The sequence below is a fragment of the Wickerhamomyces ciferrii genome, contig 00224, assembly GCF_000313485.1.
Source record: "Wickerhamomyces ciferrii WGS project CAIF00000000 data, strain NRRL Y-1031 F-60-10, contig 00224, whole genome shotgun sequence".
NCBI classification, from domain to species: Eukaryota; Fungi; Ascomycota; class Saccharomycetes; order Phaffomycetales; family Wickerhamomycetaceae; genus Hansenula; species Hansenula ciferrii.
The window spans coordinates 17,429-32,863 of NW_011887516.1; the positions used below are offsets into that span (position 1 = coordinate 17,429).

Below are 15,435 nucleotides of genomic sequence, written 5' to 3' on the forward strand. Positions count from 1 at the left end.
TGACTTTTTTATAAGGATAAAACAACTGGTATATCAAACGACAAAATACTGGTTAGTTTTTGATTAAATTTGATTTAAATGTAGTTTTTAAAAGATTAAATAGACATATTGTGTTTGTGTCTTCCAAAATACCATATTATTACCCAATTAGGAAATCAAGGATATTTCGGTAACTGTTTTTTTTTTTTTTAATTCTCTCAGTGATTTTTTGATCTGAGAATTGAAAATACTATTGTTTACTCAAAAAAAAAGTATATTAATTGAGTATATTTTTGGTATATTTTGTGTTTCTTTATTGGTTATTTTCAGTGATTGAAATCAGTTGAAGTGTTTGCTATGAAGTTGCTTTATACCATTGCATTGGCCATGGGGGCTAGTGCTGCTATTATTGAATCAATATCAATCCCAACAGTGACCCCAGCTCCAAAATTAAATAAACGTTATAAGAAAGTTAGAGTACCTGATTCAACAACAAGTTCATCAACTACAGAGATCCCAAAACCATGGGTTCGTACCATATATTCATCTGTTAGAGAAATTGTTACACCAACTGTGATAGAAGGTGTTACATTTAGTGGTAAACCTTCTACTGAAACTGATAAAGCTTTACCTTGGATTTCATTAAATGGTGATGGTTCTCCAAAAACTATAAAACCACAAATTAAAAATGGTCAAACTAAAAAAGCTTCACCAGATTATTCAACTTATTTCCAAACTGCCACTACGGTGACATATAATTATGAAGATTTAAAAGCTCATAATATGGATCCTGATACTATTCATGAAGAAGTTGAATGGATCCCAGAAGATCAAACTTATGTTTCATTAAATCCATTGATTAGATGTACACCTGATCGTTATTATAAAAAAGGTCTAGCTAAAAATATTGAAAGTGCACCATTTTGTACTCCAAAAGAAGGTTCACAATTAAAATTAGGTAAAACTTATTTTATAACTTGGTTTTCAAGATTTTATCCAAATTCAGTGGAAAAAGTTCGTATTCATTTAAGTTATGTTAAAGAATCAATTAGAGATAAAGGTATGCATAAAAGAGATGTTGAATCTGCATTTTTCACTTCTGAATGGATTGAAAATATAGATGGTTATTATCCTTTAGAAATTCAAGAAGATTGGTTATTAGGTAAATTTGAACAACAAGTTGGTATTTCAATTCAACCAGAATCTATTCCAGATGATGAATTTAATTTATTAAAAGATGCAACTGTTTTTAAAATTCTAAAAGGTCCAAAAGTTGCTAAGAAAAATAAAGAAACAAGAAAATTAGAAGATGAAGGTATTTCTGATGATTCAGCTTATTATATAATGATGTCAATTCCATCAGTTGTAGCAGTTGCTGCAATTGGGATGTATATTTTCGTTTGGATTACTGGTAATGATCGTGATATTACCAAGATTAAACAAAAAGCTTTATCTAAAAGACGTGGTATATTGGGGAAATTTAAAGGTAATAAAAATAATAGAAAATATTCAGAATTACCACAAAATAAAGATGATATTAAAACATCATGAAAATTTGAAAATATAATTTGCATTTAATTTATTAATATAGAATATACCCATATATTGAGTTTTTTTAGCTTTTTTTTGCCAATTTGTAACCAGATGATATGATCACAATTTGGCCATTGAGTTATTGAAGTTTTTAGGATATTCTAATTACATTCATAATCTACTGGGCCTATATTAACCAAATGATCTACCGAAGACATGTACATCTAAGATTAGTGAGTTTTAACATGACAGATACGGATCATACAATCAATAACTTTAAGTATTAAACATTATATTATTCTCTATATTCTATTAAAGGATTACTATTTAATCATGATTAGATCGAAATGATAAGACTGTTTGACTTGTACCAACTCTTTTCAATTGATCTTGATATCTTTGATCTGATATTGATGATGATGCATGATTATTATCATATGAATAACTTGGTCTCTTATTATTATAATTATTATTAGTTGTGAATGGATCTAAATAACTAACACTTGTACTACCATGACGAGGTTGTTGTGATGATTTGGGTAATGATAATTTTGAATAAAAATCAATAGTTGTAGAATTTAATCCATTACCTGTTGTTGATCTTGAAATTTCAGATTCACTATATCTTCTTGTATCAATAGGTTCAATTTCTGTTTCACCCATATTAAATCTAACTAATTTAACAAAATCAATACATAATTGCATGAATTTTATAAAATCTTGTTCATTAATTAAATTTCCAGAATATCTTAAAGTTTCATAAAGTTCAGCATAATCTCTATTTAATTTTAAATCTGTTGCAACTCCTTGATTCTCAAGATATGAAATAATTTCTCTAAAACTTGAATTTTTAGGGACTTTTGTTTCAGTACCCATTAAAAACCCATCATATTTAAATTTATCACCAACTGCACGAACAACATCATCAAAACTTAATGATGGAGGTAATAATTCAGATTTTGGACCTGATAATCCAGGATGTTTAACATCTTCATTTGTATCAAGACCCATAGATCTTATTTTTTCACATTTAGCAAAATTTTCATTAATCATAACATCACATTCTTTTGGTAAATCACCATCATCTAATGGAACATAACGTTTAGGTATATCTTGTAATGAAGATTTTTGTATATAAATTCTTGAAATTGTAAGAATAATAGCTGTCACACCAAATAAAACCAATGCACCGGCAACAACGAATGTATTCAAAGCATAATTTGATGATTTAGAAGCTTGAACAATAGTATCAATTGGTATAACTGAACAAAATCCAATGAAAAACACAATAAAGAATATTAAAGATGTTTTATATGACCAATTCCTTAATGTGGAAGAGGCCATGCTTGTGTTATACTTTCTCTTTTGAAATTATTGATAAGAAGTATTGTATGTTCTTTAAATGTCATATAATCAGCATCACCAAGCACTTTGTTTTCTCAGTTTAATAAACAGCTTTAAAATGGGAAGTTGTTATCTTTCTTTTACCTTTAAACTCTCGAGAAGTTGTATGAAATTCAAAAAATGTTTATTTATATTTTTTTGTTAGAAGCCACAAAGAAAAACCAGAAAAAACTTATTCAAGGATGAAATACTTTTAGTTTCTTCTTTGGGAAGTCTAGAAAATGAGACGCGAAAAAGGAAAAATACGCGTTTTTTTAATTTGTATAATGAATTTATTTTGTTTACAAAATTATCAAATTGAAGGCAAAAATCGAAGACAAGTATAATTGTTCATATTGGTGATTGGTAAGAATGTCACAAGAAAGAGAGACTTCGAGGTTTTTCGACACTTCAATGGAATCATCCACCACACAGGTCAAATCTGAACCGCTAGATCCAATAGAACATCATCATGATTTTATAAGGCAAAATAGTATATTGAAAGAATCAAGTAATGCTGCAAATAGTATGAGCTCGCCAGTAACGGATAAATCAACCACAGCTCCTGATACCACAGCTACGGATGGAAATGTTAAACTGGGTACTGGCCAAAACCTGTTTGTTGCTAATGATGAAGATGATGAAGATGTTAATGAAGAAGATGATGCTTATATGATTTTTGAATCTCAACTTCAGGCAATTATACAAGGTATTAGTCCCCCAGAAGTACAAAAGTTATTTGAAACACACAAGGATAAAGAAACACCTGTGATATCTGCTGTGAATGCTTATTATGATGGTATTGTATTTGATCCTTCACCTCCAAAGCAACCTACTACATCATCACCTTTACGTTCATCACCAAATTATTCACAATCTTCAACACAACCAAGTATATTTTCATCATTAGGATCTAGATCTACACAGGGAACAGCTACAAAGAGAAGGAAACCAAGTTATAACATACAACAAAAGGAATTATCACCAACTATAAGTTGGAGAAGATTTATTGGTAGTTTACAAGTTGTTGGATGGGCAACGAGACCAACTGTTAGACCAATACCTTATGGTACACAATTAACAATTGCTAAGAATACAACACAGAATACAAATAAAAAAAGAAGAGTTGGTAGTGGGTCAGCATCTACCGTATCATATATTAAATTAGTTCAAGATTATAATGACCCGTCAAGAGCTAAAGAAATTGGTAGAGTCCCAGAAGATATTGCAGCCATATTGTTCCCACTTGTTGATCAAGATATTTGTGATTTTGATGTTACTGTTGTCTTATGTGATGGGAGATTAAGTACTGGTGATTCATTTATTGTTCAATTAGATTGTTATTTAACTTCTAAAATATTTGAAAAATGGGCAGATCAAGCTTCTTTTGAAGAAGGTTTGAAACAATTGAAACAAAAACAACATAGTTTCAACAATGTTCAATTTGAAAGTGAAGCTGAAAAAGCTATACGACAAAGACAGGTTGGATTGTTTAAACTGTTTAATAAATTGGATTATCAAGTTAGAACTGCAGATGGTGCTAATGATGATGATGAAGAAGATGAAGTTATTGATCTAGAAGATGAAGAAAGTTCAGATAACATTCAACCAACACAATATCCAGATCAAAAACCTGCCGATGAATTAAATTTAAATCAATTGAAAGAATTTTATAGAATAACTCAAACTTCAGATGTTTTAGCAACTTTACCAGAAACTGAAACTTTTGATAATTTTAAATTTGAATTAAGACCTTATCAAAAACAAGGTTTAACATGGATGTTACGTGGTGAACGTGAAATTGTTAATGATCAACAAGATGAACAAATGAATCCATTATGGAAAGAATTTAAATGGCCCAAGGATAGATCATGGGCAGTTATGAGAAATGAAGATTTAAGGAAAAATTATGATCAAAAATGCTTTTATGCAAATTTATATTCAGGTGAATTTTCATTAGAAAAACCAATATTGAAAACTTTATGTCGTGGTGGTATATTAGCTGATGAAATGGGTCTTGGTAAAACAGTTTCTACATTAGCTTTAGTTCATAATGCTCCATTTGATAAAGATTATGATGCATCATTAGCTATAAAGGAAAGATATGCTTTCAAGACAACTTTAATTGTGGTACCAACTTCTTTATTATCTCAATGGCAAGATGAATTTTTAAAAGCTAATAATACAGATTCTAAAATTATAATTTATTATGGTACAGAATCTGGTAAAGATTTAAAAAATGAATTATGTGGTGAAAATCCACCAATGGTTGTATTAACAACTTATGGTACAATTCAACATGAATGGTCAAAATTAGTGTCATATGTTAAAGTTGAAGGTGGTGAATTACCAAAATTAGGTTTATTTTCTGTTAGATTTTTCAGAGTTGTATTAGATGAAGGTCATAATATTAGAAATAGAATGGCCAAAACTACAAAAGCTTGTTATGATTTACAAAGTTCAAGAAAATGGTTATTAACAGGTACACCTATCGTTAATAGATTAGATGATTTATTTGCCTTAATAAAATTTTTAGAATTACAACCATGGTCAAATATTTCATATTGGAAAACTTTCGTTACAGTTCCATTTGAAATTAAAAATTATAAACAAGCTCTTGATGTTGTTCAATCTATATTAGAACCAATTTTATTAAGAAGAACCAAGAATATGAAAAAAGATGGTAAGGCATTAGTGGAATTACCACCAAAGGAAGTTGTTATTGAAAGAATTAAATTCAGTCCAAAGGAAAAAGCTCTTTATGATTGGTTTTTAGCAAGAGCTTCATCCTCAGTTCGTGCAAGTATTGCAAAAGGTGATCTTTTGAAAAGATATACAACAATTTTAGTTCATATTTTAAGATTAAGACAAATTTGTTGTCATATGGATTTAATTAATGGTGGTTCAGATGAAATGGATGAAGATTTATCATCAAAACAAGTGACAAATATTGATATTCCCGATGATTTGAAAAAAATGACTGAAACTTTTAATCCAAGAGATGTTGGTGAAATTTTCAATAATATTTATAAAAAATTTGAAAATATTGAAGATTTAGAATGTTCAATTTGTACAAATCAACCAATTCCAACAGATCAATTATCATTCACTGAATGTGGTCATCCATTTTGTATATCATGTATTTTAGAACATTGTGATTATCAAGAGATGAAAGGTAATGAAACTTTATGTCCAAATTGCAGACATCAAATTTCAAGTTCAAAATTAGTTAAAGCTAGGAAAAATGAATTATCAATAACTAAAAATAAATTTGAATTATCAGTTTTCGATAATTCTTTAAAATCATCAAAATTAAATGCATTATTAACTCATTTAAGAATTATTAGAGATCAAACAGCTAATGAAAAAGTTGTTGTTTTTTCACAATTTTCAACATTTTTGGATATAATGGAAAGAGAATTACAATTAGAAAAGGGGTTAACAGTTTTTAAATTTGATGGTAGATTAAGTTTAAATAGTAGATCAAATATCTTGAAAGAATTTAAAGAACCAAGACAAGGTGTTACAGTGTTATTATTATCATTAAAAGCTGGTGGTGTTGGATTAAATTTAACACATGCTTCAAGAGCTTTTATGTGTGATCCATGGTGGTCACCTAGTATCGAAGATCAAGCTATTGATCGTATTCATAGAATTGGACAAGAAAGTAATGTTAAAGTTGTTAGATTTATTATGGAGGGAAGTATTGAAGAAAAAATGTTGAAAATCCAAGAACGTAAAAGAACAATTGGTGAAGCTGTTGAAGCTGAAGAAGAAGAAAGAAGAAGAAGAAGAGTTGAAGAAATTGAGACATTGTTTGAAGCTACATAGAATGTTTGTTTTCATACAAGTGATTGTCCATTTTTTTCCAAAGTTGTATATATATAGATGAACGTTATAATAATGAATTTTCATTCAAGTAGAAGTCCACCTTTTTTAAGTAATGGTTCAAAACTAACTTTATTTTTCTTTGCCCAATCTTCCAAAATTTTCTTTTTAATATAAATTATTTGATCCTTCATTACTAAAACTTTCATATGTTTTAAAGTCATTACAACATCATCTTGCCGTATTCCAGTAATTTTACTAACTTCATCTAATGTAACAGTTTCATTATTTGATAATTTCCCATGTACAAATTCTCTTGTTAAAATTGATGTCCAATATTTTAAATAACCTATAAGACCAAAAGGTGATAATGGTTTTTCTGGACCTGATATTAAATTTTGAGATTTTGATAATTCATATGAAAATGAAATTAATAATGTACCTAAGTGCATTCTTTGATATGGTGGGAACACCAAGATACATGCTAAATTGTTTTTATCCCATGAAAGTAACTCTTTAGAGAAAAATCCCATTGGTTTATTATTTTGTGATCCATAAACAATATAAAATTCAAAATAATCCACAGTGAAAAATACTGATTTATTATCTAAAAATAATTTAGTGAAAAGACATAGATTCTGTGTGAAAAGTTTATGATGTGATCCTCTAACTTTCCTAATGCAATATTTCTCATCTTTATACATGATTTTACCCAATTGTTTATTTTCATATTCACATGATTGTACATGATCATCAAATTCTTGTTTAACATCGGTATATTTGAAGCATGAATCACAAATAAACAGCTTTTCTAGCCAAATATCATCCTTATTAACATCTGATTTCTTTCTCCCAGCACCACCACCAGCACCTCCAGTAGGATTGTATTTGTACCCCAGTGTAGACTTGTCTTTAGCAAAATACACTGCACTCCCATACCAGGTGTTCAATTCGTACTCTCCGAAGCGAATTCTCGAGATATTGGGCGACTCTATGATCCCGTAGAGCCCATCTTCAACATCCAACTTGTGCGACATGGCCTTGAAACCCGAATACCCTCCAAGCAACAACCTCTTCTTTCCACTGACAATCGTCTAATTAGCCCAGTTCTAGTCTGACTTCAAAGCTGTTCAAACCCTTTTCGGTGATGAATATTGAATTCGTGAAGCTTTTGATTTTGCTTATTAAGCAGATTAAGAAAAAAAAAAATTTACCTCATCGCATATAAACAAAAAAAATTATTGCAAAACAATAAAATAAACAAAGATATTGGAAATTTAGGAGAACCCAGTGGTCAAGATGGGTAAATACAGAAAGAGATTCAACGAGAAGGCCCGTCAGGGTATGCTCATCAAACAAAATGAGCTGCGTAAGGTTAGACAGAAGCAGTTTACTCGTCATTTAGATGATGGTACAGGTAATGGGGAAGATCAAGATACAACACCAACAACTCAAGAACCAGAGAATACAAATGCTGAAATCTTTCAACCAATGTCTAAAGAGGAAAGAGAAGCTAAGAAGAGAAAGCTAGAGGAACAAGTGAGGCCTAAAGAAGAATCCAAAATTTCAAGAGCTAAGAAGAAGAGATTAGATAAATATATTGAACATCAATTGAAAAGGGAAGAAAAACAAGTATTGATTGAAAAACTTCAAGAATCTAAATTTGATACTTCATTATTGAAAAGTTCAAAACTTTTAGGTACTGGTAGACAAACCAAAAGAGAAGATTTTGCTGAAGCTTTAGAATTAGAAAGACAAGGTAGAGGTGATGAAAGAACTAAAGAGATCTTATATGAAGAACGTCAAGTTAGAGATTGGGATGAAGATCATAAAGATGAACCACAACTGCAGCAACAAGAAGCTCAATATGATGATCAAATTGATCAAGATTCAGATGATAATAATGATGATGATGATGGTGAAGATAAGTTTGGTTCATTTGGTGGTGAAACTTCTTCATTTATTGATCTTAGACCAACTTCACTTGGTGGTACAGGTACTGGATTTTCTTTCCAAAACATTCCAAAAGTTAAAAAGAAAATTAAGAAAAGTTATAATTGGAGAGCTAAATTAGAAGCTGAAGATAGAAGAAAACATAAAATCGAAGATGAACAAGATTTTGAAAGTGATAGTGATGATGAAGAAGAAGATCAAGATGAAGATGAAGAAAAAGTTGATGAATCTGATGAAGAAGAACAAGAGTCTAATGAGGAGGAAGTTGATGATAATGAGGAAATTGATGATGATGAAGAAGTAGAAGATGGTGAAGAAGACGATGAAGAAGAAGATGATGACGAAGAAGACTCAGAAGAAGACTCAGAAGAAGATGAAGATCCAGAAGATGAAGAACGTAAGAAATTTACACATAGTTCCAGAGCTGAAGCTTTCAAAGAATGGGCTGATCAACAGATAAGGAAATTAGAAGGTCGTGAAGCTCCAAGTGCTCCATCATTACCAAATGTTCATTATGAAAGAGTTGATCGTCCAGAAGATCTTGAAGATGATTTAAAAGAAGAATTCATTCCAGTTGATGAATCAAGTAAAAGACAAGCATTTTACGTTAATGTGGAAAGACCTGATGAAATTCAAAAAATTAGAATGCAATTACCTGTTTTCGGTGAAGAACATCGAATTATGGAAGCTATTCATCATAATGATGTTGTTATTATTTGTGGTGAAACTGGTTCAGGTAAAACTACTCAAGTTCCTCAATTCTTATATGAATCCGGTTATGGTACTCAATCAAGTCCAGATACCCCAGGTATGATTGGTATTACACAACCAAGAAGAGTTGCTGCTGTTTCTATGGCTGAACGTGTCTCAAATGAATTGGGTAATCATGGTGATAAAGTTGGTTATCAAATTAGATTTGATTCAACAACTAAACCAGATACAAGAATGAAATTTATGACTGATGGTGTTTTATTACGTGAAATGATGACTGATTTTATCTTAAACAAATATTCTTCAATTATTATTGATGAAGCTCATGAACGTAATATTAATACTGATATTTTAATTGGTATGTTGAGTAGAGTTGTTAAATTACGTGCTCAATTAAATGCTAAAGAACCTTTAAAATATAAAAAATTAAAATTAATAATCATGTCTGCTACATTAAGAGTTTCAGATTTTAGTGAAAACCCAGTATTATTTGATGCTCCACCACCAATTTTAAAAGTTGAAGCACGTCAATATCCTGTTTCAATTCATTTCAATAGAAGAACTTCATTTAATTATATTGAGGAAGTTGTTAGAAAAACTTGTAAAATTCATAAAAGATTACCACCAGGTGGTATTTTAATCTTTTTAACTGGTCAAAGTGAAATTACAAGTGTTGTTAAGAAATTGAAAAAAGAATTCCCATTCAAGAATAAAAAACAACAAAAGCAAGTTCAAAAAGAAAATTATGATGATGAAGAAGTGGCAAATGTTCGTATAAATTCTAAACAAGCAGCTACAGAAGCTGAAGAAGTTGATTTTAGTGTTAAAGTTAAAGAAAATGAAGAATTTGATGATGATTATGATGGAAATGATGATGATGATTATGAAGGTGAAGAAGAAGGTTTTGAAGAAACTTTAGAAGAAGGTCAAACAGATCAAGATCCACTTTATGTCTTACCTTTATATTCATTATTACCAACAAAAGAACAAATGAAAGTTTTCAAAGAACCACCAGCAGGAAGTCGTCTTTGTATTGTTGCTACAAATGTTGCAGAAACTTCTTTAACAATTCCTGGTATAAGGTATGTTGTTGATGCTGGTAGATCAAAAGAACGTCATTTTGATGATAAAACTGGTGTTCAAAGTTTTGAAGTTGATTGGGTTAGTAAAGCAAGTGCTGGTCAAAGAGCTGGTAGAGCTGGTCGTACAGGTCCAGGTCATTGTTATAGATTATATTCTTCAGCTGTTTTTGAAAGAGATTTCCAACAATTTTCTAAACCTGAGATTTTACGTATGCCAATTGAAAGTGTTGTTTTATCAATGAAAAGTATGGGTATAGATAATGTTGTTAATTTCCCATTCCCAACTCCACCTGAAAGAATTGCATTAAGTAAAGCTGAAAAATTATTACAATTTTTAGGTGCATTAACAAAAGAAAATCAAATTACAGATTTAGGTAAAAATATGAGTTATTTCCCAATGAGTCCAAGATTTGCTAAAATGCTTATAGTGGGTAATCAACAAAATTGTTTACCATATGTTGTGTCTATTGTTTCTGCATTATCAGTTGGTGATCCTTTTATTAATGAAATGGAATTGGGTATTAATGAAACAATTCAAAATGATAATGATGAAGATCAAAATCAAGAACAAGAATCAATAGAGGAATTAGAAGCTAAACGTAAATTACGCTCAAAATTCCATTCATCAAGAACTATTTTTTGTAAATTGGATAAATATAGTGATGTTTTAAAATTATTAAGTGCAGTTTGTGCATTTGATCATGTTCCAACTATTAAAAAAGATGAATTTTTAAGAAATCATTTCCTTAGACCAAAACCAATGGAGGAAATTTCCAAATTGAGAAAACAAGTGATGTATATTGTTAAATCAATCACCACTAAGGAAAGTATTGCAGCTTCAGTTACTGAAAAAGAATTGAAATTAGGAGTTCCAAGTAAAATTCAAGTTCAAGTATTGAAACAAATGGTATCTGCTGGGTTTGTTGATCAAATTGCTATAAGGGCTGATTTAATAGATACAGACGTTAAAATCACCAATAGAACAAACATTATCAATATTCCATATGCTACATTATTTCCTACAAAAAGTGATGAAGAAAATGCTAGTCCATATGTTTCCATCCATCCTTCATCAATAATTTGTAATGCTGGAGAAGTTCCACCATCATATTTAGTTTATCAATCAGTTAATGTTGGTGCAAATAATAAACCAGATTCTAAAATACTACCAAAATCAAGATTAAGAGCTTTAACTGACATTACTGGTAAACCATTATCAAACATCGCCAAAAACAGTGGATTAATAACCTACTCTAAACCATTAGGTCATCCATATGCTCCAAAGAATATCACATCTACAAAAAGAGAATGTTATGTTGTTCCAAGATTTGGTGCTGCTATTGGTGCTGGTGGTATTGGATGGGATTTACCACCAATCAAAGTCATACAAAACAAAATAGCTGGTCAATGGATCAATGAATAAAAAGTATAGAAATACCCGTATAAACCTGTAATATAGAATGCATATAAAATTATGTACACATTAACATTTTGTGTATTTTGCTTTGTATTGTCTCTTGTTATTTCCCGATTAGGAAGTCAACAAAACCCGCGAATTATTGAATTTTTTGGTGATGAAAATCAAAAAATTGAAAAAGTAAACACAAGTTTTTTGTTATGGAAAGTGACAAAAGTTTTGGCGTCGTGAAAGCTGAGAAAGAAGTGATTTGACAGGATCAGAACTGCTCAGATTATAAAGATATTGTGATTCACCGGGACAAGAACAGGGGATTGTGTGATTGGGAAAATGAGCTTTACAGATAGTGAGTGTCAATTCAATTGAGTAAAGGGATGGGACTATGTGTACTAACAAAAAATCTCTAGTAAAACCATCACAGAATAATGACATATTCAATGAGTTTATAGATCAAGTTATAACGGTTTTGAAAGCGTATGTGTGTTTTGAGTTATATCTTGATGATATATGACATAAATACTAACAATTTGCTCTTAGTGCTGATACTAAAATAAAAGTATTGGAAGCTCAAATTCCTATAGAGTTTGAAGAATCAAATCCTGCTCAAATAAGTGAATCTTATCATGCATTAGTTGATGATCTCGGGACTTATAAATCAAATTCTATACTTGATAGATACAATGACAAACATTACAAGACAATATATTCATTATATCATGATATAAGATTATCAGCTTATATCTTGCTTTTACATCAAGAAATTGGTAGTGATTATTATATTGATGTTGATAGATTTTATAAATTTGCAACTGAATTCTTATTAAGAGAAAGTTATAGATTAAGTATACAGATACAGGAATTAGAAGAAGCTAAAAATCGTCAATCTAAGGAAACTCCACCATCAGAATTTGAAACAGTATTATCTCAAGATTTTATTAAAATTTCAACATCTTATTCATTAGGAAATGGTGAATCATTTTTTGTAATGACTCAAAACAATGTTCCATTATTTTCATCATTAAATCAACGTTCTTCATTAGATGAACGTGAAATTTTACCACCTGAAGCCTTTTCAACAACAATTGTTGTACCACAAACAATATCAACACCTGCAACAAATTTAGGATTTTTAGCACCACAAGTTGGTCGTATTCCTCCACCAACATTACCACCAACAGAAATCCTGAGTAGATTTTTACATCCAAATTGGTATTCACTGCCTACTGCTAAATGGTTAGATAATAGTGATTTACAAAGTTTTGCACCAGTTGTTGATGAACAAAATACAGTGGTTACTTCAGAAGATAGAGGACGTTTATGGCTTGAACAAATTGGATATACAAAATTATTTGATAAATCTGTTTTTGAATCTAAAATTAAAGATGAATCAAAAGATGAATCAAAAGAATCAAATGATATTGAAGTTCCAGATGCTTCAAAAGATATTATTACACCACCAACTTCAAAAAGTCAAGATGATGATGAAAATCATACTATAAGTCTTGATAATTTATATGAATGGGCACCAGGTAATGAAATTGATGATGATGTGATAGAAGCTTTTGAAAAAGGTGAAGAATCAAAATTAGTTGATGATTTATTAAATCAATTGAATCTTTTAAGAAATAATAGATTAATTTCAAATATTGAATATACTGAACCAACAGAACAAGAGAAAAAATTATATTATAAGACAAATTTACTATTGAGAGAAATTGTTTTAAGTACAGGTAAAGTACCAGATATTAAACCATCTCCATTATTACCTGTTTTACAAACAAATTATAGTGGTACATTACCAGTTCCTACTCAAAATTTGAATTCTAAAAAGAAGAATAAATCAAGAAGATAAAAATAATGAAACATCAACATCCATAAAGATTGATACAACTTCAATGTATAATTATAAATTTCTATGTACTCTAATAATTCATGACTTTTTTGTTAAAAAATGTATGTGGACTTTATCCCACTTCAAAAATGAACATCTTTACCACGAGCAAATGATATTATTAAGAAAATATTGAAAAATCCAATAGTTGCCCATGTTAAAATTGCAAAAAAACTTAACCATTTACCATTTGTAAAATCCACTGTATTTTTATTTAATAATGGATCATTAGTTGATTCTGATGTTTCAGTTGAACCATAATTTGAACCTTCAATAGATCCAATAATTCTATTTTCACCTTGTTGATCATCAATTTCAACTTGCATATATTGTTTAACACTTGTAAAATAAATTAAAGGAGCAGAAACAAATGGTAAAATTAATGATAAACAAACTTGACTACCATTTAAAATATCTGCTATACCTTTTCTACCCATTGTTGAAACAACAAATATACAAGGTAATATAGCTAATAATCTTGTTATAATTCTTCTAACCCAAGGTTTAAAACTCCATTCTATAAAACCTTCAGAAACTATTTGTCCAGACATTGTACCTATTATACCTGCACTTTGACCACTGAAAAGCATTGCTAGTGCAAATATTAATCCAGCAGTTGGTGAAATATATTTTGAAAGCATTTCATAAATTGACATTAAATCTGCATCATCTGCATCTGGTTGACCATAAAGTGTAGCACCTGCAACAATTAAAATTGCAGAATTAACAAATGTTGCAATGAAAAATAATGATATAATTAATTCAGCGTAAGAATATTTTAAACAATAATTTATTGCACTTAATGAAGGTTTATGTTGATCCACACTTTTATGATTTTCATGTTTAATATCATAATCTATTAATCTTGATTGAACTAATGAAGAACCTAAATATAATGAATGTGGCATAACAGTAGCACCAAGGATCCCCAATGCTAAATAAAGACCCTTTTCCTCGGTTAATTCTTTTGATGGTAAGAAACCTTCAAATAAATGCCATTTATCACCAACATCAATTTTGAAAAGTTCTAAAATAAAACAAATCACTGTAGCAAATACAAAAACACTAACAAAGATTTCAAAACCACGAACATTTCTCATTGAATTTGATTCAGGTCTATAAGCGAAAAGAATAACAACAACATCTAATACTGTTAATGCAACACCCCAATTTAATGGTATTCCAAATAAGATTTCTAATGCAATTGCAGTCCCAACAACTTCAGCTAAATCAGTTGCAATAATTGCTAATTCAGCACAAAAATATAAAGTCCAATTTAACCATGGAGGTAAATGTTTCCGACAATTTTGAGCTAAATCTAACCCTGTGACAGATCCCAATTTAACACAAAGACATTGTAGTATAACTGCAAAGATATTTGACATAAACACTGCAAATAATAGTTTATATTCATAATTTGCACCACCTGCAACACCTGTTGAATAATTACCAGGATCTAAATAGGCAACTGAAACCATGATACCAGGTCCAACAAACTTTAGATATTTTAGGAAAGCATCTTTATATTGTTTCGGTATTATTGAAAGTACCATATTGATCCAATAGTTTGATATTTAACTTTGTTTTGATGGGTATTAAATATTTAAAATATGGGGATATCAGCAGCCCAAACAAATTATAGAAAAGCTAGTAAATGA

The 15,435-nt window shown here is 29.9% G+C and overlaps 7 protein-coding genes across 7 annotated transcripts; 4 read left to right on the plus strand and 3 right to left on the minus strand.

The window, feature by feature from the left end:
• Positions 1–336: 336 nt before the first annotated feature.
• Positions 337–1,530, plus strand: BN7_5645 (DUF4448 domain-containing protein; the record flags this gene model as incomplete). The annotated part of the gene is made up of 1 exon (XM_011273762.1): positions 337–1,530. The coding sequence occupies one exon, from the start codon at positions 337–339 to the stop codon at positions 1,528–1,530; it is 1,194 nt and encodes a 397-aa protein (XP_011272064.1).
• A 309-nt stretch (positions 1,531–1,839) lies between these two features.
• DLT1 (Dlt1p) lies at positions 1,840–2,856 on the minus strand (the record flags this gene model as incomplete). The annotated part of the gene is made up of 1 exon (XM_011273763.1): positions 1,840–2,856. One exon carries the CDS (start codon positions 2,854–2,856, stop codon positions 1,840–1,842), a length of 1,017 nt encoding a protein of 338 aa, XP_011272065.1.
• A 411-nt stretch (positions 2,857–3,267) lies between these two features.
• On the plus strand, positions 3,268–6,726 carry RAD5 (DNA helicase RAD5; the record flags this gene model as incomplete). Its single annotated transcript, XM_011273764.1, has 1 exon — positions 3,268–6,726. One exon carries the CDS (start codon positions 3,268–3,270, stop codon positions 6,724–6,726), a length of 3,459 nt encoding a protein of 1,152 aa, XP_011272066.1.
• An 80-nt stretch (positions 6,727–6,806) lies between these two features.
• Positions 6,807–7,760, minus strand: SAS2 (histone acetyltransferase; the record flags this gene model as incomplete). Its single annotated transcript, XM_011273765.1, has 1 exon — positions 6,807–7,760. One exon carries the CDS (start codon positions 7,758–7,760, stop codon positions 6,807–6,809), a length of 954 nt encoding a protein of 317 aa, XP_011272067.1.
• Positions 7,761–8,022: 262 nt separating this feature from the next.
• On the plus strand, positions 8,023–11,892 carry ECM16 (ATP-dependent RNA helicase ECM16; the record flags this gene model as incomplete). Its single annotated transcript, XM_011273766.1, has 1 exon — positions 8,023–11,892. The coding sequence occupies one exon, from the start codon at positions 8,023–8,025 to the stop codon at positions 11,890–11,892; it is 3,870 nt and encodes a 1,289-aa protein (XP_011272068.1).
• A 419-nt stretch (positions 11,893–12,311) lies between these two features.
• RSC58 (Rsc58p) lies at positions 12,312–13,738 on the plus strand (the record flags this gene model as incomplete). Its single annotated transcript, XM_011273767.1, has 2 exons — positions 12,312–12,327; positions 12,453–13,738. The coding sequence occupies 2 exons, from the start codon at positions 12,312–12,314 to the stop codon at positions 13,736–13,738; spliced, it is 1,302 nt and encodes a 433-aa protein (XP_011272069.1).
• Positions 13,739–13,860: 122 nt separating this feature from the next.
• On the minus strand, positions 13,861–15,330 carry SMF3 (putative divalent metal ion transporter SMF3; the record flags this gene model as incomplete). Its single annotated transcript, XM_011273768.1, has 1 exon — positions 13,861–15,330. One exon carries the CDS (start codon positions 15,328–15,330, stop codon positions 13,861–13,863), a length of 1,470 nt encoding a protein of 489 aa, XP_011272070.1.
• Positions 15,331–15,435: the final 105 nt, after the last annotated feature.